Consider the following 17,500-nt stretch of genomic DNA (forward strand, 5'->3'; position numbering starts at 1 on the left):
TTCGGTCGTTCGGGGTCGTTCGGGGGGGGGGGGGTGACCAGGCAAATCCTACGGAGGATTCTCAGGAGTCGTTTGTCCTTCGGGAAGTTTATGGACTTTGGGTGAGGCGGCTCTTGGTGCCGAAGGAATTTCACTTTACTCGGAGGTTCGAAGAAGGTCTCTCTCTCTCTCTCTCTCTCTCTCTCTCTCTCTCTCTCTCTCTCTCTCTCTCTCTCTCTCTCTCTCTCTCCCTCTTTTCTCTTCTCTATCTACTTATATATATATATATATATATATATATATATATATATATATATAATATATATATAATACATACATACATACATACACATATGCATGTATCTATGTAGGTATATATATAGATACATATGCGTATATACATATGTACATGCATTTGTCTACACATATGCTGTATGTCTGACTTCCTCTCACAGCACAGACACAATAACAAGGTATATTAGGAAGAAATCTCAAAGTGACACCGACTGATACCTTATTTTTTCTCTTCCTTTGCAGATATCCCAAGCATGAGTCTTCTCTACGATCGAAGAATTTATTCTCTTCTCTTCTCTTCCATCGTTTATTCGGCTTCTTATTCCCGCCATCATTGCAGATTGTTGCTGTATCTCCTCGTGGCGCTGCCTTGCATGAGCACAGGTGAGTGCGCGCGATGTGTGTGTATGACCGAAAGATTTTCTTTTTTTCGCAATCTAGCGTAAACCAGAAATATTTGAATTTATCATAATGCAACGTTTGAATTTACTGCATTGTTAGTTCCATTATCATTACCATCCATAACCATAACAGCAAAACCCGCAGACTAATTTACAAAGAAGCCGCGTTGATTATCTCTTCCCCTTCCCCCCGGCGTCAGTATCTCGAACTCAGGCACTTTATTTAGACGATCGGCTTTATTAAGCGAATAAATGGAAGCGCAGGCTGGTGGCTGCTGCTCTCCCCTTCCCCCCTCTATACCCTTTCCCCTCCCCCCTCCTCTACCTCATTGCCTCTCTCCGTGCATCCTCTATCCCTCTCTTCTCCCCTTCTACCTCAATTTCCTCTTCACTGCACCCCTTGCTTCCCTTGCCTGTACGTCTTTCCCCTTCCCCCTATAACCCCCTCTTCCACTCCCCCTTCCTCCCTCCTCCTCAGCCTCATTACCCCTTCCTCATGTATGCTCTCCCCCCCTTCCCCTTTGCTCTCATTTCCCCTTCTCGTGTATCCACATTGCCCCTTCCCATGCACCCTCCTCTGCCCTCTCCCTGTACCCATTTCTCCCCCTGTCTGTGCCCTATCTTCCCCATGCACCCTTATTCCCCCTCCCCATGCGCACCCGCTCCCCTCTCCTCCCCCTCTCGTTCTCTCCCCTGCTAAATGATGTTCCATAGTTATGAGGTGTGGACAAGGGGTGTGATAACCGCTTCAGATAAATCCCTTTTTTTCTGGTTCAGAATTAGATATTGTTGGCATAATAGCTGAGGTTATTAACCCTGCTGTTAGTGATGGTAGTATCATTGCTATGACCATAATGAGTATTGCTTCTATTACATTATAACTAACAGCTTCAACGGAAACATGCAATATCACCGATGCTCTAATAGTAATTGTGCTAATTATGATAGGGTTCATAATGCCATTGTTGATAGCTCTAATTACTACTAATACCACATAATCTGATCAAGCTAAGTATGACTCAATGTTAGCTAGCAATACTCTCCACAGCTTTCTTTATCAGTACAATATCCTTACAGAATGACGCACAGTCCTTCTTATGAGACTCTAGTACACTTCGTGCTCTTCATTAGGATGCTCTCCTGCAGGTTCTCTTCAACCTCTGGATGCGGTTCTCATGAGACGGGGGAAGGGAAGGGGGAGGGGAAGGGAGAGAGTATCGAAGGTGTGGGGAAAGAGTGATTAGAGAAGGGTAAGAGAGGAGACAAGGGGTTCAAAATTATCATACTATTATTCTCTTTTTATTTACCATATTTATTTCATATCTGATATTTCATACTTTGGTAAATATCTGTTCCTTTTACATCCTTATCTTGTTAATAAAGACAACTGTTATAAAACATATTTCATCCATATGTTAAAGATTTTCTCACCTTACCATAAAAGTCGTGTCCCTACCTTTTATGGGACAACTTACATAAACAATAAACAAGCACATAAATCCCCGAATAAAACAACAAACAGGCAAACAAACAAGTAAACAGATAAACGAACCAATAAAACTAAGAATTACACTTCCACGGGATATTAGAGGTTGACAGAAACACATGGAAACGTGGAAAGGCATGTTCCTAAGATCAGGTCAAAGTTCGATTAATAGACTGTAGTGTTGATGTGATTACTCCTCACTAATCAGGGTAACTTGGGAGTAATTTGTTGGTTATAGGTTATATCAGGGGAGGTTGAATGGGCGTAGCTTTTAAAACGTAGATTTGATTGGTTGTGATAAAGGCAGAGTGTATAATTTAAATGAGGTCTGGATGTGTAAAGCTATTGTTATGTAGTTATTAGTATGTTGTTACCATATAGTTATTAATTAATTAGTGTTATATATACGTTATTATCCTATATTTATTAGTATTTTACTATTAAGGTTACATTTAGGTTATCTTTATCGTAACTTAGAAACTTTTTCAGTTGATACTTATGCTCATAACATTTGTGTAAGGACAGTGCTCTATGTTACGGACAAATGAAAACAAACATTCCCCCCAAAGAAAAACGAAATTCCTTTTCTTTTGTTATCAGTGGCTATGAATGTAAGGATCTGGGAGGGAAGAGGAGGACTAGGAGTAGTAGGAAGATGAGGAGGAGAAAGAGAGGAAGGAGGAGGAGGAGAAAGAGAGGAAGGAGGAGGAGGAGAAAGAGAGGAAGGAGGAGGAGGAGAAAGAGAGGAAGAGGAGGAGGAGGAGAAAGAGAGGGAGAAGGAGGAGGAGGAGAAAGAGAGGAAGGAGGAGGGGGAGAAAGAGAGGAAGGAGGAGGAGGAGGAGAAAGAGAGGGAAGGAGGAGGAGGAGAAAGAGAGGAAGGAGGAGGGAGAGAGAGAGGAAGGAGGAGGAGGAGAAAGAGAGGAAGGAGGAGGAGGAGGAGAAAGAGAGGAAGGAGCAGGAGGAGAAAGAGAGGAAGGAGGAGGAGGAGGAGAAGGAGGAGGAGGAGGAGGAGGAGGAGGAGGAGGAGGAGGAGGAGGAGGAGGAGGAGGAGGAGGAAGAGGAAGAAGAGGAAGAAGAAGAAGAAGAAGAAGAAGAAAAAGGAGAAGACGAAGAAAACGAAGAAGACGAAGAAGAAAAGAAGAAGAAGAAGAAGAAGAAGAAGAAGAAGAAGAAGAAGAAGAAGAAGAAGAAGAAGAAGAAGAAGAAGAAGAAACAGAAGAAGAAGAAGAAAACGGAAGAAGCGGAAGAAGAAAAGGAGAAGGAGAAGGCGAAGGAGAAAGAGAAAGAGAAAGAGAAAGAGAATGAGAATGTGAATGAGAAAGAGAAGGAGAAGGAGAAGAAAGGGAAATAAGAAGAAAATAAAGAACTAGAAGAAAGAAAATAAGAAAAGGGAGAACAAGAAGAAGAAAAAGAAAGAGAAAGGAGAAGAGAGAGAAAAATGAGGAAATATCAGAATTAACCCAAATTATAATCGGAGTTCGTCGTTTGACCTGCGTTGCAACCTGAGCAAGATTACATGAGTTGCATTTAGGCAGCTTTGTTTCAGATGCGTTTAATTACCCCGAAGCTTAGTTTTGTGACGGTCATTCAGTTGAGTGAGATTAGCTTTGACAAAACGCTTTCTCGAAATATGCCTTTTAGATCATGTCTAATTTTCGTCGTTTGCGGTATTTTTGAAGTTAGGATAATGGCAGTGATTATAAACTGTAATAATAGTAATAGTAGTGATGGTAATGGTAGCGTGATGGTAGTGAAAACAATAAGGTTACTGGTAATAAAAATTTATAATAGTAAAATGATGATATAAAATAATAAAAACGAAAAAAATGATAATAATGATAATGACAATGATCTATGGATGACAATGATAATGATAATAGAATAGTAAAATAATAATTATAAAAATAAAGGTAATGATAAGAAAATGACAATGATAATGATAATGAGATAATGATAATGATTTTTTTTTTAGGTTTTTCATTCTGTAAGTAAAATTAGATCATTATTTGTATTTTTGAGAACATTAATCATGCAAGTTACATTTCCTTTCGAACATAGTCACGGGGGGAATAAAAGTGATCACTCAAAGCTACCTGTTTAAAATACAATGTAAAATAATATAGTTTTGTCCTCACATAGGAAGTTTTTTTTTTTTTTATTTTAAAAAAAAAAAATTAAAGTTTAATACGATGCGCCATCTGCACGGTTCTCGTCGGCTGCTCGGTGGAGGTGTGCCAACACGGGCTCTGACACGCAACAGACACAAACATGTGCGTTTATTCATACACTCACATACACACACACGCACACACCAATGCGAAATATAGCACTCCGCTTCTCCTCCACCCTCCACCCTCCCCCTCCTTTCCTTCCCTCCTCCCTCTCTCCCCCTCCCTTTTCCTCCCTCCTCCCTCCCTTCCCTCCCTTCCCTCCCTCCCTCCCCCTCCTTTCCTTCCCTCCTCCCTCTTTCCCCCTCCTTTTCCTCCCTCCTCCCTTCCCTCCCTCCTCCCTCCCTTCCCTCCCTCCTCCCCCTCCTTTTTCCCCCCTTCCCCCCCCCTCACATTCCCCCCCCAACAGCCTCCTCTGTTCCTCGCCCCCAGGAACCCAGGGCGTCCTGGTCCACACGTAAAAGGGCCCCAGCCAGGCATCTCGGGCCGGAGTGCCCCGCTGGAGTGCCTCTGGGCGGCCCGGGGGGTCAAGGGCTCTCTCCGTCGGTGGTTTCAAGGACGGCGACAGTTCTACAGCTTCATCCCGAGAAAATACCCGGGGGTCAAGGGGGACCACAACCTGCCGGGGGGTCACGGTTTTCTGAGTGTGCCCCGCCGGGAGGGGTGGGGGGGGGGGGAGGGGGAGAGAGAGGGGGAGGGAGGGGGGGAGAAAGGGAGAGGGGGGAGGGGAGAGGGAGGGAAGGGGGAGGGGGGGGAGGGGGGGAGAGAGAGGGGGGGGGGGGAGGAGAGAAAGGGGGGAGGGAGGGAGAGGGGAGGGAAAAGGGGGGAGAGAGAGGGGAGGGAAGGGGGAGGGAGAGAAGGGAAGGGAGAGGGAGGAGGGAGAAGGGGAAAGGGGGGGAGGGAGAGAGAGGGGAGGGGGGGAGGGAGAGAAGGAGAAGGGGGAGGAGAAGAGGGGGGAAAGGGGGGGGAGGAGAGAAGGGAGAGGGGGAAAGGGGGGGAGGGGGGGAGGGAAGGAGGGGAAAGGGGGGAGGGAGGGGAGAGAGAGGGAAAAGGGAAAGGGAGGGAGAGGGAGGGAGGGAGGGAGAGGGGAAAGGGGAGGGAAGGGGAGGGGGGGAGGGAGGGAGGGAGGAGAGGGAGAGGGGGGAGGGAGAGGGAGGGAGGGAAGGAGAGGGAGAGGGAGGGGGGAGAGAGAGGGAGAGGGAGGGGGGGAGAGGGAGAGGGAGGGAGAGAGAGTAGGGGGAGGGAGAGAAAGGGGGGGAGGGAGGGGAGGGAGAGGGAGAGGGGGGAGGGAGAGAGAGGGAGAGGGGGGGAGGGGAGAGGGGAGGGGGGGAGGGGGGAGAGGGGAGGGAGGGAGAGAAAAGAGGGAGGAAGGAGGAGGGGAGGGAGGGAGGGGAGAGGGAGGAGAGGAGAGAGAGAGAGAGAGAGAGAGAAGGGGGGAGAGAGAGAGAGAGAGGGAGAGAGAGAGAGAGGGGGAGGGAGGGGGAGAGAGAGGGGGGGAGGGAGAAGAGGGAGAGGGAGGGAGGGAGAGAGAGGGGGAGAGGAGGGAGGGGGGAGAGAGAGGGGGAAGAAGAGGGAGGGAGGAAGGGGGAGAGAGGGGGGAGGGAGGGAGAGGAGGAGAGAGGAGAAGGAGGGGGAGAGGAAAAGGGAGGGGGGGAGGGAGAGAGGAGAGGGGGGAGAGAGGGAGAGGGAGGGAGGGAAAAGAGGGAGAGGGAAGGAGGGAGAGGAGGGAGGGAGAGAGAGGGAGGGGAGGGAGGGAGAAAGGGGGAGAGGGAGGGGGGGAAGAAGGGGGAGGAGGGGAGAGGGAGGGAGGGGAGGGAGAGGGGGGGAAGGGGGGGGGGGAGAGAGGGAGAGGGGGGAGGGAGAGGGAGGAAGGGGGAGAGGGGGAGAGAGAGGGGAGAGGGAAGAGAGGGGAGAGGAGTGAGGGAGGGAGAGGGAGAGGGAGGGAGGGAGGGAGAGGGGAGGGAGAGGGAGGGGGGGAGGGAGGGAGAGGGAGAGGGAGGGGGGGAGAGAGAGGAGAGGGGGGAGAGAGAGGGAGAGGGAGGGAGGGAGAGGAGGGAGAGGGAGGGAGGGAGAGGGGGGAAGAGGGAGGGAGGGGGGGAGGGGAGGGAGGGGAGGGAAAAAGGGGGGGAGGGGGGGGGGAGAGAGGAGAGGGAGGGAGGGGGAGAGGGAGAGGGGGGGGAGAGGAATGAGAGAGAGGGAAGGGAGGGAGGAGAGAGGGGAAAGGGAGGGGGGAGAGGGGAGGGAAGGGGGGGAGAGAGAGAGGGGAGGGAGAGAGGGGGAAGGGGGAGAGAGGGGGGGAGAGGGGGGGGAGAGGGGAGGGAGAGGGAAGGGGGGGAGGGAGAGAGAGGGAAGGGAGGGAGGAAGAGAGAGGGAGGGGAGGGGGGGGAGGAGGGAGAGGGAGGGGGGAGAGGGGTAGAGGGGGAGAGAGAGGGAGAGGGGGAGGGAGGGAGGGGGAGAGAGGGAAGGGAGGGAGGGAGGGAGAGGGGGAGGGAGGGAGGGGAAAGGGGGGAAGGGGAGGGGGAGAGGGGGAGGGAGGGGGGGGAGAGAGGGGAGGGAGGGAGAGGGGGGAGGGGAAAAAGAGGGGGGGAGGAGGGGGGAGAGAGGGAGAGGGGGAAGGGAGAAGAGAGGGAGAGGAGGGAGGGGGGAGAGAGGGGGGGAGAGAGAGGGGGAGGGAGGGGGGAGGGGGAGGGGGGAGAGAAGGGGGAGGCGAGGGAGGAGAGGGAGAGGGGGGAGGGGGGAGAGGGAGGGGGGAGGGAGAGGAGGAGGGAGAGAGAGGGAGAGGGAGGGGGGAAGAGAGGGGGGAAAAGGGGGGGGGGGGAGAGAGGGAGAAAAGAAAAAGGAAGGAAGGAAGGGAGGGAGGGAGGGAGAGAGAGAAAGGGAGGGGGAGGGAGGGAGGGAGGGGGAGAAAGGGAGAGGAGGGAGGGAGGGAGAGAGGGGAGAGGAAGGGAGAGAGGAGAGGGAGAGGGGGGAGGGAGAGAGAGGGGAGGGGGAGGGAGGGAGGAGGGAGAGAGAGGGAGAGGGAGGGAGGGGGAGAGAGGGAGGGGGAGGGGAAAAAAGGGGGAGAGGGGGGGAGGGAGAAAAAGAGGGGAGGGAGGAGGGAGAGACAGTGAACAGGAGAGGGAGGGAGGGAGAGAGAGGAAGAGGGAGGGGGGAGGGAAGAAAGGGGAGAAGGGAGGGGGGAGAGAAGGGGGGAGGGAGGGGGGAGGGAGAGGAGAGGGGGGAGAGGGGAGGGAGGGAGGGAGGGAGGAGAGGAGGAAGGGAGAGAGGAGAGGGGGAAGGGAGAGGGAGGGAAGGAGAGAGAGGGAAGGAGAGGGAGGGAAAGGGAGAGAGGGAGGGAGAAGGGGAAAAAAGAGGGGGGAGGAAGGGAAAAGGGAGAGAGAGGGAAAAAGAAAAAAAGAGGAGAGAGGGGGAAAAGAAAAGAGAGAGAGAGAGAGAGAAGGGGGGAGAGAGAAGAGAGGAAGAGAGAAAATGAGAGAGAAAAGAGGGGGAGAAAAAAAAGAGAAAAGAAAGAGAAAGAAAGAGAAAGGAGAGAAAGAAAAAAAAAAGAGAGAGAGAGAAAGGGGGGAGAGAGAAAAGGGAAAAAAGAAAAAAGAGAGAGAGAGAAAAGGAGGAGAGAGAGAAAAAAGAGAGGAAGAGAGAAAAGGGGAGGAGAGAGAGAAAAGAGAGGGGGAAGAGAAAAGAGAGGAGAGAGAGAAAAAAAAGGAAAAAAGAGAGGAAAAGAGAAAGAAAAAGAAAAAAAAAGAAAGAGAAAAGAAAAAGAGAAAGAAGAGAAAGAGAAGGAGAGAGAAAGGGGGAGAGAGAGAGAAGAGAGAGAGGAGAGAGAGAGAGAGGAGGGGAGGGGAGAGAGAGGAAAAGAGAGGAGAGGGGAGAAAACGGAGAAAAGAAGAGACAGAGAGAGGAAAAGTGAGAGAGAGAGAGAGGGAGGAAAGAGAGAGAAAAAAGGGGGGGAGGAGAAAGGGGAGAGAGAAAAAGAGAGGAGAGGGGAGAAAAAGAGGGGAAAGAGAAAAAAGGGGAAGAGAGAAAGAGAGAGAAGGAGAGAAAAGAAGAGAGAGAAAGAGAGGGAAGAGAGAGAGAGAAAAAAAAAAAATAAAAAAAAAAAAAAAGGAAGAGAGAGAAAAAGAGAGAGAGAGGGGAAAAGGGGGAGGAGAAGGGGAGGGGGAGGGGAAAGGAGAGAGAGAAGGGAAAAGAGGGAGAGAAGAAGAGAAAGAGAGGGCGAGAGAAAAGGGGAGAGAGGAAAGGGGGGAGGGAGAGAGAGAGAAGAGAGAGGAAAAAAGGAAAGGGGGGGAAGAGGAAAAAAAAAAGGGGAGAAAAAAAAAGAAAAAGAAAAAAAGGGGTGGAGGGGGGGGGGGTGGGGGGGGGGGGGGGGGAAAGGGGGGGAAAAAGGGGGGGGGGAAAGGGAAAACGTGAAGGAAGAGAGAAAAGGAGGGGGAAGGAAAAAGGGGAGGAAAAAAAAAACCCGGGAGAGAAAAGGGGGAAAGGGAAAAGAGGAGAAAAGTGAAGGGCGAAAGAAGAGAGAGAGATAGAATAGATAGTTTTGTGATAAGAAGGAAGGGGAAAGAAGCAGAAGGAAAAAGGAGAAAAATAATTTTTAAATATTTTAAATTATATAAAATATTAAATTAATTTAAAAAGGGGGAGAAAAAAGGAGGGAAGAAAGAAGGAAGAAGAAAAGGGAACAAAAAAGAAGAGAAAGAAAAAAAAAGCCCAAATAAAAGGAGGAAAAAAAGAAAAGAAAAGCACAAAAACTCTTTTAAAAAACATCACCTACAAGCATTTTTATAAAAAGCCCTCAGACAAAATCCACAGATCACCAGGTTTGGTACTGAAGGGGAATGGCATCGAAAAAAATGAAAAAGGGCCTGGAAAACGTTTAAGACCCAACCAAAAAATTTTCTCGAGGCTTTCAGGAGAATGAAGTGTAAAAATGGGCAATTAATCATTAAAAAGGACCCCCCTTAAAAATTTGCTTCGTGGAAGTTTTAAATTGGACTGCATCAAAAAAACCCAAAAAGGATTTTCCCCTGACGACTGACCCCCCTCCAATATGGATCCAAAACCGCGAAGAAAAGGGGGAAGGTTGCCCCCCCAAAAATGGGGCAACCCTGACCATTTTTGTTTTGGATATAAAGTTTTTTGGCAGGGGGGGGGGGGGGGGGGGGGGGGGGGGGGGGGGGGGGGGGGGGGGGGGTTTTTTTTTTTTTTTTTTTTTTTTTTTTTTTTTTTTTTTTTTTTTTTTTTTTTTTTTTTTTTTTTTTTTTCTTTTTTTTGGGACCAAAGAATTTAACCCCCCAAAAAAGCCCCCCAATGGGGTTAAAAAAATTAAAGGGGGGTTTTTCCGTCAAAAGGGGACCACCCCAAAAAAGGGGAGGAGAAACGGCCCCCCCTTTTGCCCCCAAAAAAAAAACCAAATTAAGAAAAAAGCTTTTTTTAAACCAAACCCGAGGGGGAGGAGAAAGGAGGAAGGAGGAGGAGGAAGGAAAGAGAGGGGAAAGGGGGAGGAGGAGAAAGGAGGAAGGAGGAGGAGGAGAAAGAGAGGAAGGAGGAGGAGGAGAAAGAGAGGAGAGGAGGAGGAGGAGAAAGAGAGGAAGGAGGAGGAGGAGAAAGAGAGGGAGGGAGGAGGAGGAGAAAGAGAGGAAGAAGGGAGGAGGAGAAAGAGAGGAAGGAGGAAGGAGGAGAAAGAGAGGAAGGAGGAGGAGGAGAAAGAGAGGAAGGAGGAGGAGGAGGAGAAAGAGAGGAAGGAGGAGGAGGAGAAAGAGAGGAGGAGGAGGAGGAGAAAGAGAGGAAGGAGGAGGAGGAGGAGGAGGAGGAGGAGGAGGAGGAGGAGGAGGAGGAGGAGGAGGAGGAGGAGGAGGAAGAGGAAGAGGAAGAAGAAGAAGAAGAAGAAGAAGAAGAAGAAGAAGAAGAAGAAGAAGAAGAAGAAGAAGAAGGAAGAAGAAGAAGAAGAAGAAGAAGAAGAAGAAGAAAACGGAAGAAGCGGAAGAAGAAGAAGGAGAAGGAGAAGGTGAAGGAGAAAGAGAAAGAGAAAGAGAAGGAGAAAGAGAATGAGAATGAGAATGTGAATGTGAATGTGAATGTGAATGTGAATGAGAATGAGAATGAGAATGAGAATGAGAATGAGAAAGAGAAAGAGAAAGAGAAGGAGAAGAAAGGGAAATAAGAAGAAAATAAAGAACTAGAAGAAAGAAAATAAGAAAAGGGAGAACAAGAAGAAGAAAAAGAAAGAGAAAGGAGAAGAGAGAGAAAAATGAGGAATTATCAGAATTAACCCAAATTATAATCGGAGTTAGTCGTTTGACCTGCGTTGCAACCTGAGCAAGATTACATTAGTTGCATTTAGGCAGCTTTGTTTCAGATGCGTTTAATTGCCCCGAAGCTTAATTTTGTGACGGTCATTCAGTTAAGTGAGATTAGCTTTGACAAAACGCTTTCTCGAAATATGCCTTTTATATCATGTCTAATTTTCGTCGTTTGCGGTATTTTTGAAGTTAGGATAATGGCAGTGACTATAAACTGTAATAATAGTAATAGTAGTGATGATAATGGTAGCGATGATGATGTAGTGAAAACAATAATGGTACTGGTAATAATAATATTGATAATAGTAATAATGATGATAATAATAATAATAATAAGAAAATAATGATAATAATGATATGACAATGATACTATGGATGACAATGATAATGATAATAGTAATAGTAATAATAATAATTATAATAATAATGGTAATGATAATGAAAATGACAATGATAATGATAATGATGATAATGATAATGATATTTTTTTTTAGGTTTTAGTATTTTGTTGCAGTAAGTAATATTAGCATCATTATTTCGTATTTTTCGAGAACATTAATCATGCAAGTTACATTTTCCTTGCGAACATAGCCATCGGTGGAATAAATGAATGATCACTCAAAGCTACCTGTTAACATACAGATGTCAAATAATGCTAGTTTTGTCCTCACATAGGAAGTTTTTTTTTCTTTTTTATTTAGAAAAAAAAAAAACTTTTAAGTTTAATACGATGCGCCATCTGCACGGTTCTCGTCGGCTGCTCGGTGGAGGTGTGCCAGCACGGGCTCTGACACGCAACAGACACAAACATGTGCGTTTTTTCATACACTCACATACACGCACACGCACACACCAATAGTCAGAAAATATAGCACTCCCGCTTCTCCCTCCTATCCCTCCACCCTCCCCCTCCCTTCCCTCCCTCCTCCCTCCTTTCCCTCCCTCCCTCCCCCTCCTTTCCCTCCCTCCTCCCTCTCTCCCCCTCCTCCCTCCCTCCCCTCCTTTCTCCCCTCCCTCCCCCTCCCTCCCTCCCTCCCTCCCTCCCTCCCTCCCTCCCTCCCCTCCCCCTCCTTTCCCTCCCTCCTCCCTCCCCTCACATTCCCCCCTCACGAAGCCTCCTCTGCTTCCTCGCCCCACAGGAACCCAGGGCGTCCTGGTCCACGACGTGAAGGTGCCCCAGCCAGGCATCTCGGGCCGGAGTGCCCAGCTGGAGTGCCTCTGGTCGGCGGGCGTCAAGGGCTTCTACTCCGTCAGGTGGTACAAGGACGGCGAGCAGTTCTACAGCTTCATCCCGCAGAACTACCCGGAGGTCAAGGTGGACCACAACCTGCCGGGGGTCACGGTTTACGTGAGTGTGCCTCGCCGGTAGGGGTCGGGGGGGGGGGGGGAGGGGAGGGAGAGGGAGAGGGAGAGGGAGGTAGGGAGAGAGAGAGAGAGGGAGGGAGGGAGAGAGGGAGAGGGAGGAGAGGGGAGAGAGAGGGAGAGGGAGAGAGAGGAGAGAGAGAGAAGGGAGAGGGAGAGGGGGGGAGGGAGAGGAGGGAGGGAAAAAGAGAGGAGGAGGGGAGAGAGGAGAGGGGGGAGGGGAGGGAGAGGGGAGGGGGAGAGAGAGGAGGGGAGAGGAGGAGGAGGGAGGGAGAGGGAGAGGGGAGGGGAGGGAGGAGAGAGGGAGGGGGGGGAGAGAGGGGGAGAGAGGGAGGAGGGAGGAAGGAAGAGGGAGAGGAGAGAGGGAGGAGGGAGAGGAGAGAGAGAGGAAAAGGGAGGGAGGGGGAGGAGAGGGAGAGGGAGGGGAGAGAGAGAGAGAGGAGGGAGAAGGAGAGAGAAAAGGGAGAGAGAAGAGGGAGAGAGGGAAGGGGGGAGGGAGGGGGAGAGGAGAGAGGAGGGGAGGGGAGGGAGGGAGTGAGGGGAGGGAGGGAGGGGGGGAGAGGGAGGGAGGGATGGGGAGAGGAGAGGGAGGAGGGGGGAGAGAGAGAGGGGGGAGGGGAGAAAGGGAGAGGAGGGAGGAGGAGGAGAGGGAGGGAGGGAGGGAGGGAGGGGGGAGAGAGAGGGAGAAGGAGGGAGAGAGAGAGAGGGAGGGAGGGAGGAAGAAGAGGAGGAGGGAGAGAGAGGAGGGAGGGAGAAAAGGGGGAGGGGGGAGGAGGGAGAGAGGGAGGAAGAGAGAGAGAGAGAGGGGAGGGGGAGGAGGAGAGGGGGGGAGAAAGAGAGAGGGGGGAGGGGAGGAGAGAGGGGGGAGGGAGGGAGAGGGAGAGGGGGGGAGGGAAAAGAGGAGGGAGAGGAGAGGGAGGGAGAGGGAGGGAGGAGGGGGAGAGGGAGAGGGAGGGAAGGGAGGGAGGGGGAGAGAGAGAGGGGGAGGGAGGGAGAGAGAGGGAGGGAGGGGAGAGGAGGAGAGGGAGGGAGGGAGAGGGAGGGAGGAGGGGAGGGAGAGGGGGGGAGGGAGGGAGGGGGGAGAGAGAGAGAGGAGGAGAAGAGAAGGGGGGGGAGGGAGGGAGAGAGAGGGGAGAGGAAGGAGGGAGTGGAGGAGGGAGAGAGAGGAGAGGAGGGAGGAGAAAGAGGAGAGGGAGGGAGGGAGAGAGAGGGAGAGGGAGGAGGGAGAGAGAAGGGAGAGGGAGGGAGGGAGAGAAGGGAGAGGGGGAGGAGAGAGAGGGAGAAGGGGAGGGGAGAGAGAGGGGGAGGAGAGGGAGGGAGAGAGAGGAGAGGGAGGGAGGGAGAAGAGGGAGAGGAGAGGGGGGAGGGGAGAGGGAGGGAGGGAGAGAGAGGAAGAGGAGGGAGAGGAGGAGGAGGAGAGAGAGAGAGAGAGAGGAGAGGGAGGGAGGGAGGGAGGGAGAGGGAGGGAGGGAGGGAAGAGAGAGAGGAGGGAGAGGGAGGGAGGGAGGGAGAGGGAGGGGGAGGGAGGGAGAGGGAGGAAGGGGAGAGAGGGAGGGAGGAAGGGAGAGAGGGAGATAGAGAGAGAAAATGAGAGGAGAGAGAGAAAATGAGAGGAGAGAGAGAAAAAGAGAGTAGAGAGAGAAAAAGAGAGGAGAGAGAGAAAAAGAAAGGAGAGAGAGAAAACGAGAAAGAAAGAGAAAGAAAGAGAAAGAAAGAGAAAGAGAGAGAAAGAGAGAGAAAAGAGAGGGAGGAGGAGAAAACGGAGAGGAGGGAAAGAGAGGGGGAGAGGAAGAGGAGGAGAAAGATGATGAGAGAGAGAAGGGAGGAGAGAAAGAGAGAGAGAGAAATAGGGAGGGAGGAAGAGAGAGAGAGGAAGAGAGAGAGAGGAAAGGGAGAGAGAGGAGAGAAAGAGAGAAGAGAAAGAGAAGAGAGAAAGAGAGAGAGAGAGAGGAAGGAGAGAAAGAAGGAGGAGGAAGAGCCGAGAGAGAGAGAGAAAGAGGAGGGGGGAAGGAAGGGAGGGGGGAGAGGGGAGAGGGGGAGAACAGAAAGAGAGAGAGGGAGGGGAGAGAGAGGAGAGAGAGAGATAGAAGGAGGAGAGAGAGAGAGGAGAGAAAAAAAGGAGGGGGAGAGAGAGAAAGGGGGAGAGAGAGAAAAGGGGGAGAGAGGAAAGGAGAGGGGGAGAAAGAAAGGGGGAGGGGGAGAGGGAGGGGGAGAGAGAGGGGGGAGAAAGAAAGAGAGAAGAAGAAGAAGAAGAGAGAGAGGAGGGAGAGAGAGGAAAAAGAAAGGAGGGAAGGGGGAGAAAAAAGAAAAAGAGAGAAAAAGAGAGAGGAGAAAGAAGAGGGAGGAGAGGAGAGAAAAGGAGAGAGAGAGAAAGAGGAGGGAGAAAAAAAAAGGGAAAGGAAAAAGAGAGAGAGAAAGAGAGAGAGAAGGAAAGAGGAAAAAAGAAGAAAAAAAAGAAAAAAAAAAAAAAATTTAAAGGAAGGGAAAAGAGAGAGAGGGGAAAGAAAGAAAAAGAAAAAGAGAGAAGGAGGAGGAGAATAAAGGAAAAGGGAAAAAAAGGAGGAAGAAAAAAGGAAGGAAGAAAGGGGGAGGCAAAAAAAAAAAAAAAGGAGGAAGAAAGGGAAAAAAAATAATAGGAAAAAAAGAAAAAAAAAAAAGAAAGACAAAAAAAGACCCGGGGGGAAAATAAAAAAAAGGGGGGAAAAAGGAAAAAAGAAAAAAGAGAAAAGGAAGGAGAAAAAGGAAAAAAAAGGGGGGGGAGGGGGGAAAAACCCCGGGGGGGGAAATGGGAAAGAAAAGGGAGGAAAAAAAAAGGAAAAAAAAAAAAAAAAGAAAAAAGAAAAACAAAAAAAAAAAAGAGAAGAAAAAGGGAAGGGGGGAAAAAAGGAAAAGGGGGAAAAGGGAAAGGAGGGGGGGGAAAGAGGAGGAAAAAAAGGGGAGGGGAAAAAAAGGGGGAAAAAAAGGGAGGGAAAAAAAAAAGGGCGGGAAAGGGGGAAAAAAAAAAGGGAAAAAAAAGGAAAAGGGAAAGAAAAAAAGGGGGAAAAAAGAAGTAAAAGAAAAAAATAATTTTTTTAAAAAAAGGAAAAGGGGAAAAAAAAAAAAAAAAGGGGGGAAAAAAAAAAAGGGGGGGAAAAAAAAAAAAAAAAAAAAAAAGAAAAAAAGAAGGAAGTAAAGCTGTGGAGCTGCATCAACAACAACAAGGATTTCCCCTGACGACTGCATCCCCCCTCTCAACAAGCCTGATGGATCAGTTGCAACATCCAGCAGAGAGAAGGCTGAACTTCTGGCTTCGCTCTTCTCCGAAAAGATGAGAGTACATGACCCTGACCGATCTTCTCCTAGTCTGCCTCTCGTGACTCACTCGAAGCTGAGCTCTTTCGTGATCACTGAAGCAGAAGTCAGGCAGCATCTAAATAAGGTTGATGTCCATAAGGCCATAGGACCCGATAAAGTCAGTCCTCACACACTTCACAAGTGTGCTGGCAGCTGGCTGCTCCTCTTGCCTCACTTTTCCAAACATGCCTGAGGTACAGTAAATGGCCTAATATTTGGAAGAAAGCAAACATTGTGGCAGTACACAAAAAGAAGAGTAAATCAGATCCAAATAACTATCGCCCAATTTCACTCCTTTCCTCCGTAGGCAAAATATTTGAAAAGATTCTAGCAAACAAACTAACTCATTATTTTGATAAAAAACATCTACTCAGTACAAGACAATTTGGCTTCAGGTCACAGAGATCGGCTTCAGACCTACTTCTGCACCTAACTACAGTATGGCACCAAGCTCTTGATACTCGCAAGGACACCTTCGTTGTTGCACTCGATATAGCAGGAGCTTTGATAGAGTGTGGCACAAGGGCCTTGCATCGAAGCTGAAGAGCTTTGGAATTGACGGCAATCTACTAATGCTACTCGAGGACTACCTCCAAGAAAGAACATTGAGAGTTGTCGTTAATGGTCACACATCCAGTGAATTCCCCATTCAAGCCAGTGTACCTCAAGGCAGTGTAATCGGACCACTTCTGTGGAACGTTTACTTTAATGATATCCTGCAGCTCATCCCTGAAGCTTATGCTTACGCTGACGACTGCACTCTCAATTTCACCTGCGATACCCAAAACCGCGCAGAGGCAGTTAGACACATAAATGACACACTTGACTATATAATGTATTGGAGTAATAAGTGGCAGGTTACTCTGGCACCAGATAAAACCCAAGCAATGATTATATCTAGACGTCAGACACCGGAGAACGCCCTTGCACCCATCATAAAGCTAAATAACAAACCCATCAGTATTAGCAAGGATATCAACATTCTTGGCGTGCAGATTGATAATCACCTAACCTTCACCAGTCACGTCAAAGAGTTAGCAAAGAACGCAGCTAGAAAGTTGGCCTGTATACGACGCATAGCTCCTCTGCTAGACAGCAAAGGATGCGCCGTCCTTTATATATATATATATATATATATATATATATATATATATATATATATATATATATATATATATATATATATATATATATATATATAGAAGAAGAGATGGAGAGAGAGAGAGAGAGAGAGAGAGAGAGAGAGAGAGAGAGAGGAAAGAGAAAGAGAAAAGAAAGAGAGAAAAAAAAAAGAAAGAGGAGAGAGAGAGAGAGAGAGAGAGAGAGAGAGAGAGAGAGAGAGAGAGAGAGAGAGAGAGGAGAGGGAGAAGATGGAGAGAATATATATATATATATATATATATATATATATATATATATATATATATATATAGAAGAAGAGAGAGAGAGAGAGAAAGAGAGAAAGATAGAGAGAGGAGAGAGAGAGAGAGAGAGAGATAAAGAGAGAGAGAAAATAAAGAGAGGGAGAGAGAATAAAGAGAGAGAAAATAAAGAGAGAGTGAGAATAAAGAGAGAGAGAATAAAGAGAGGGAGAGAGAATAAAGAGAGAGAAAGAATAACTCTCTAACTCTCATTCTCCCTCTTGCTCACTCACTCACCCCCAATTCCACGATTAATGATTCTAACTAAAAACGTGTTCTTCGCCAAAATAGCGTTGGTGATCACCCATTATTCTGAAAATCCACCGCCTGTGCATTGTATCTTCAGAATAACAATTTACAATCAACGAGGTTTCGCTGCGCCATATCCCTCCTCTCGTCGTGATGATGTACAATTAAATGCACCGGGGTAACAATTCGCGATGTTTGTAAGCAATGGAAAGAGAATAAAGAGGGGGAAAGGAAAGAGGATGGGGAGGTGAAGTGCTAAGGGAAGAGAAAGAGATGGGAAATCTAGAGATGATTAAATGTGTGGTAACAGAAGACTTTAAGACGAGAGAAAGGAGATTTCAGGACCAACCTCTTCTCTCTCTCTCTCTCTCTCTCTCTCTCTCTCTCTCTCTCTCTCTCTCTCTCTCTCTCTCTCTCTCTCAATCTATCTATCTATTTATCTATCCATCTACATACATCATATTGTACAAAGACACGTGATCTTTGCCGCCTAGTGAGCGCGGAGCCTCAA

The 17,500-nt window shown here is 48.8% G+C and overlaps 1 protein-coding gene across 1 annotated transcript in view; it reads left to right on the top strand.

Annotated features, from left to right (window-relative positions):
- Positions 1 to 17,500, top strand: part of LOC119577251 — a 36,222-nt gene that overhangs the window by 15,736 nt on the left and 2,986 nt on the right. The window contains exons 2-3 of the mRNA XM_037925001.1: positions 517 to 657; positions 11,764 to 11,972. Coding sequence (XP_037780929.1) covers positions 528 to 657; positions 11,764 to 11,972 — 339 coding nt within the window. The 5' untranslated portion in view covers positions 517 to 527. The remainder of the gene's footprint in view (positions 1 to 516; positions 658 to 11,763; positions 11,973 to 17,500) is intronic.

The sequence above is a fragment of the Penaeus monodon genome, chromosome 9 (genome assembly GCF_015228065.2).
Source record: "Penaeus monodon isolate SGIC_2016 chromosome 9, NSTDA_Pmon_1, whole genome shotgun sequence".
In the NCBI taxonomy this organism is placed as follows: domain Eukaryota; kingdom Metazoa; phylum Arthropoda; class Malacostraca; order Decapoda; family Penaeidae; genus Penaeus; species Penaeus monodon.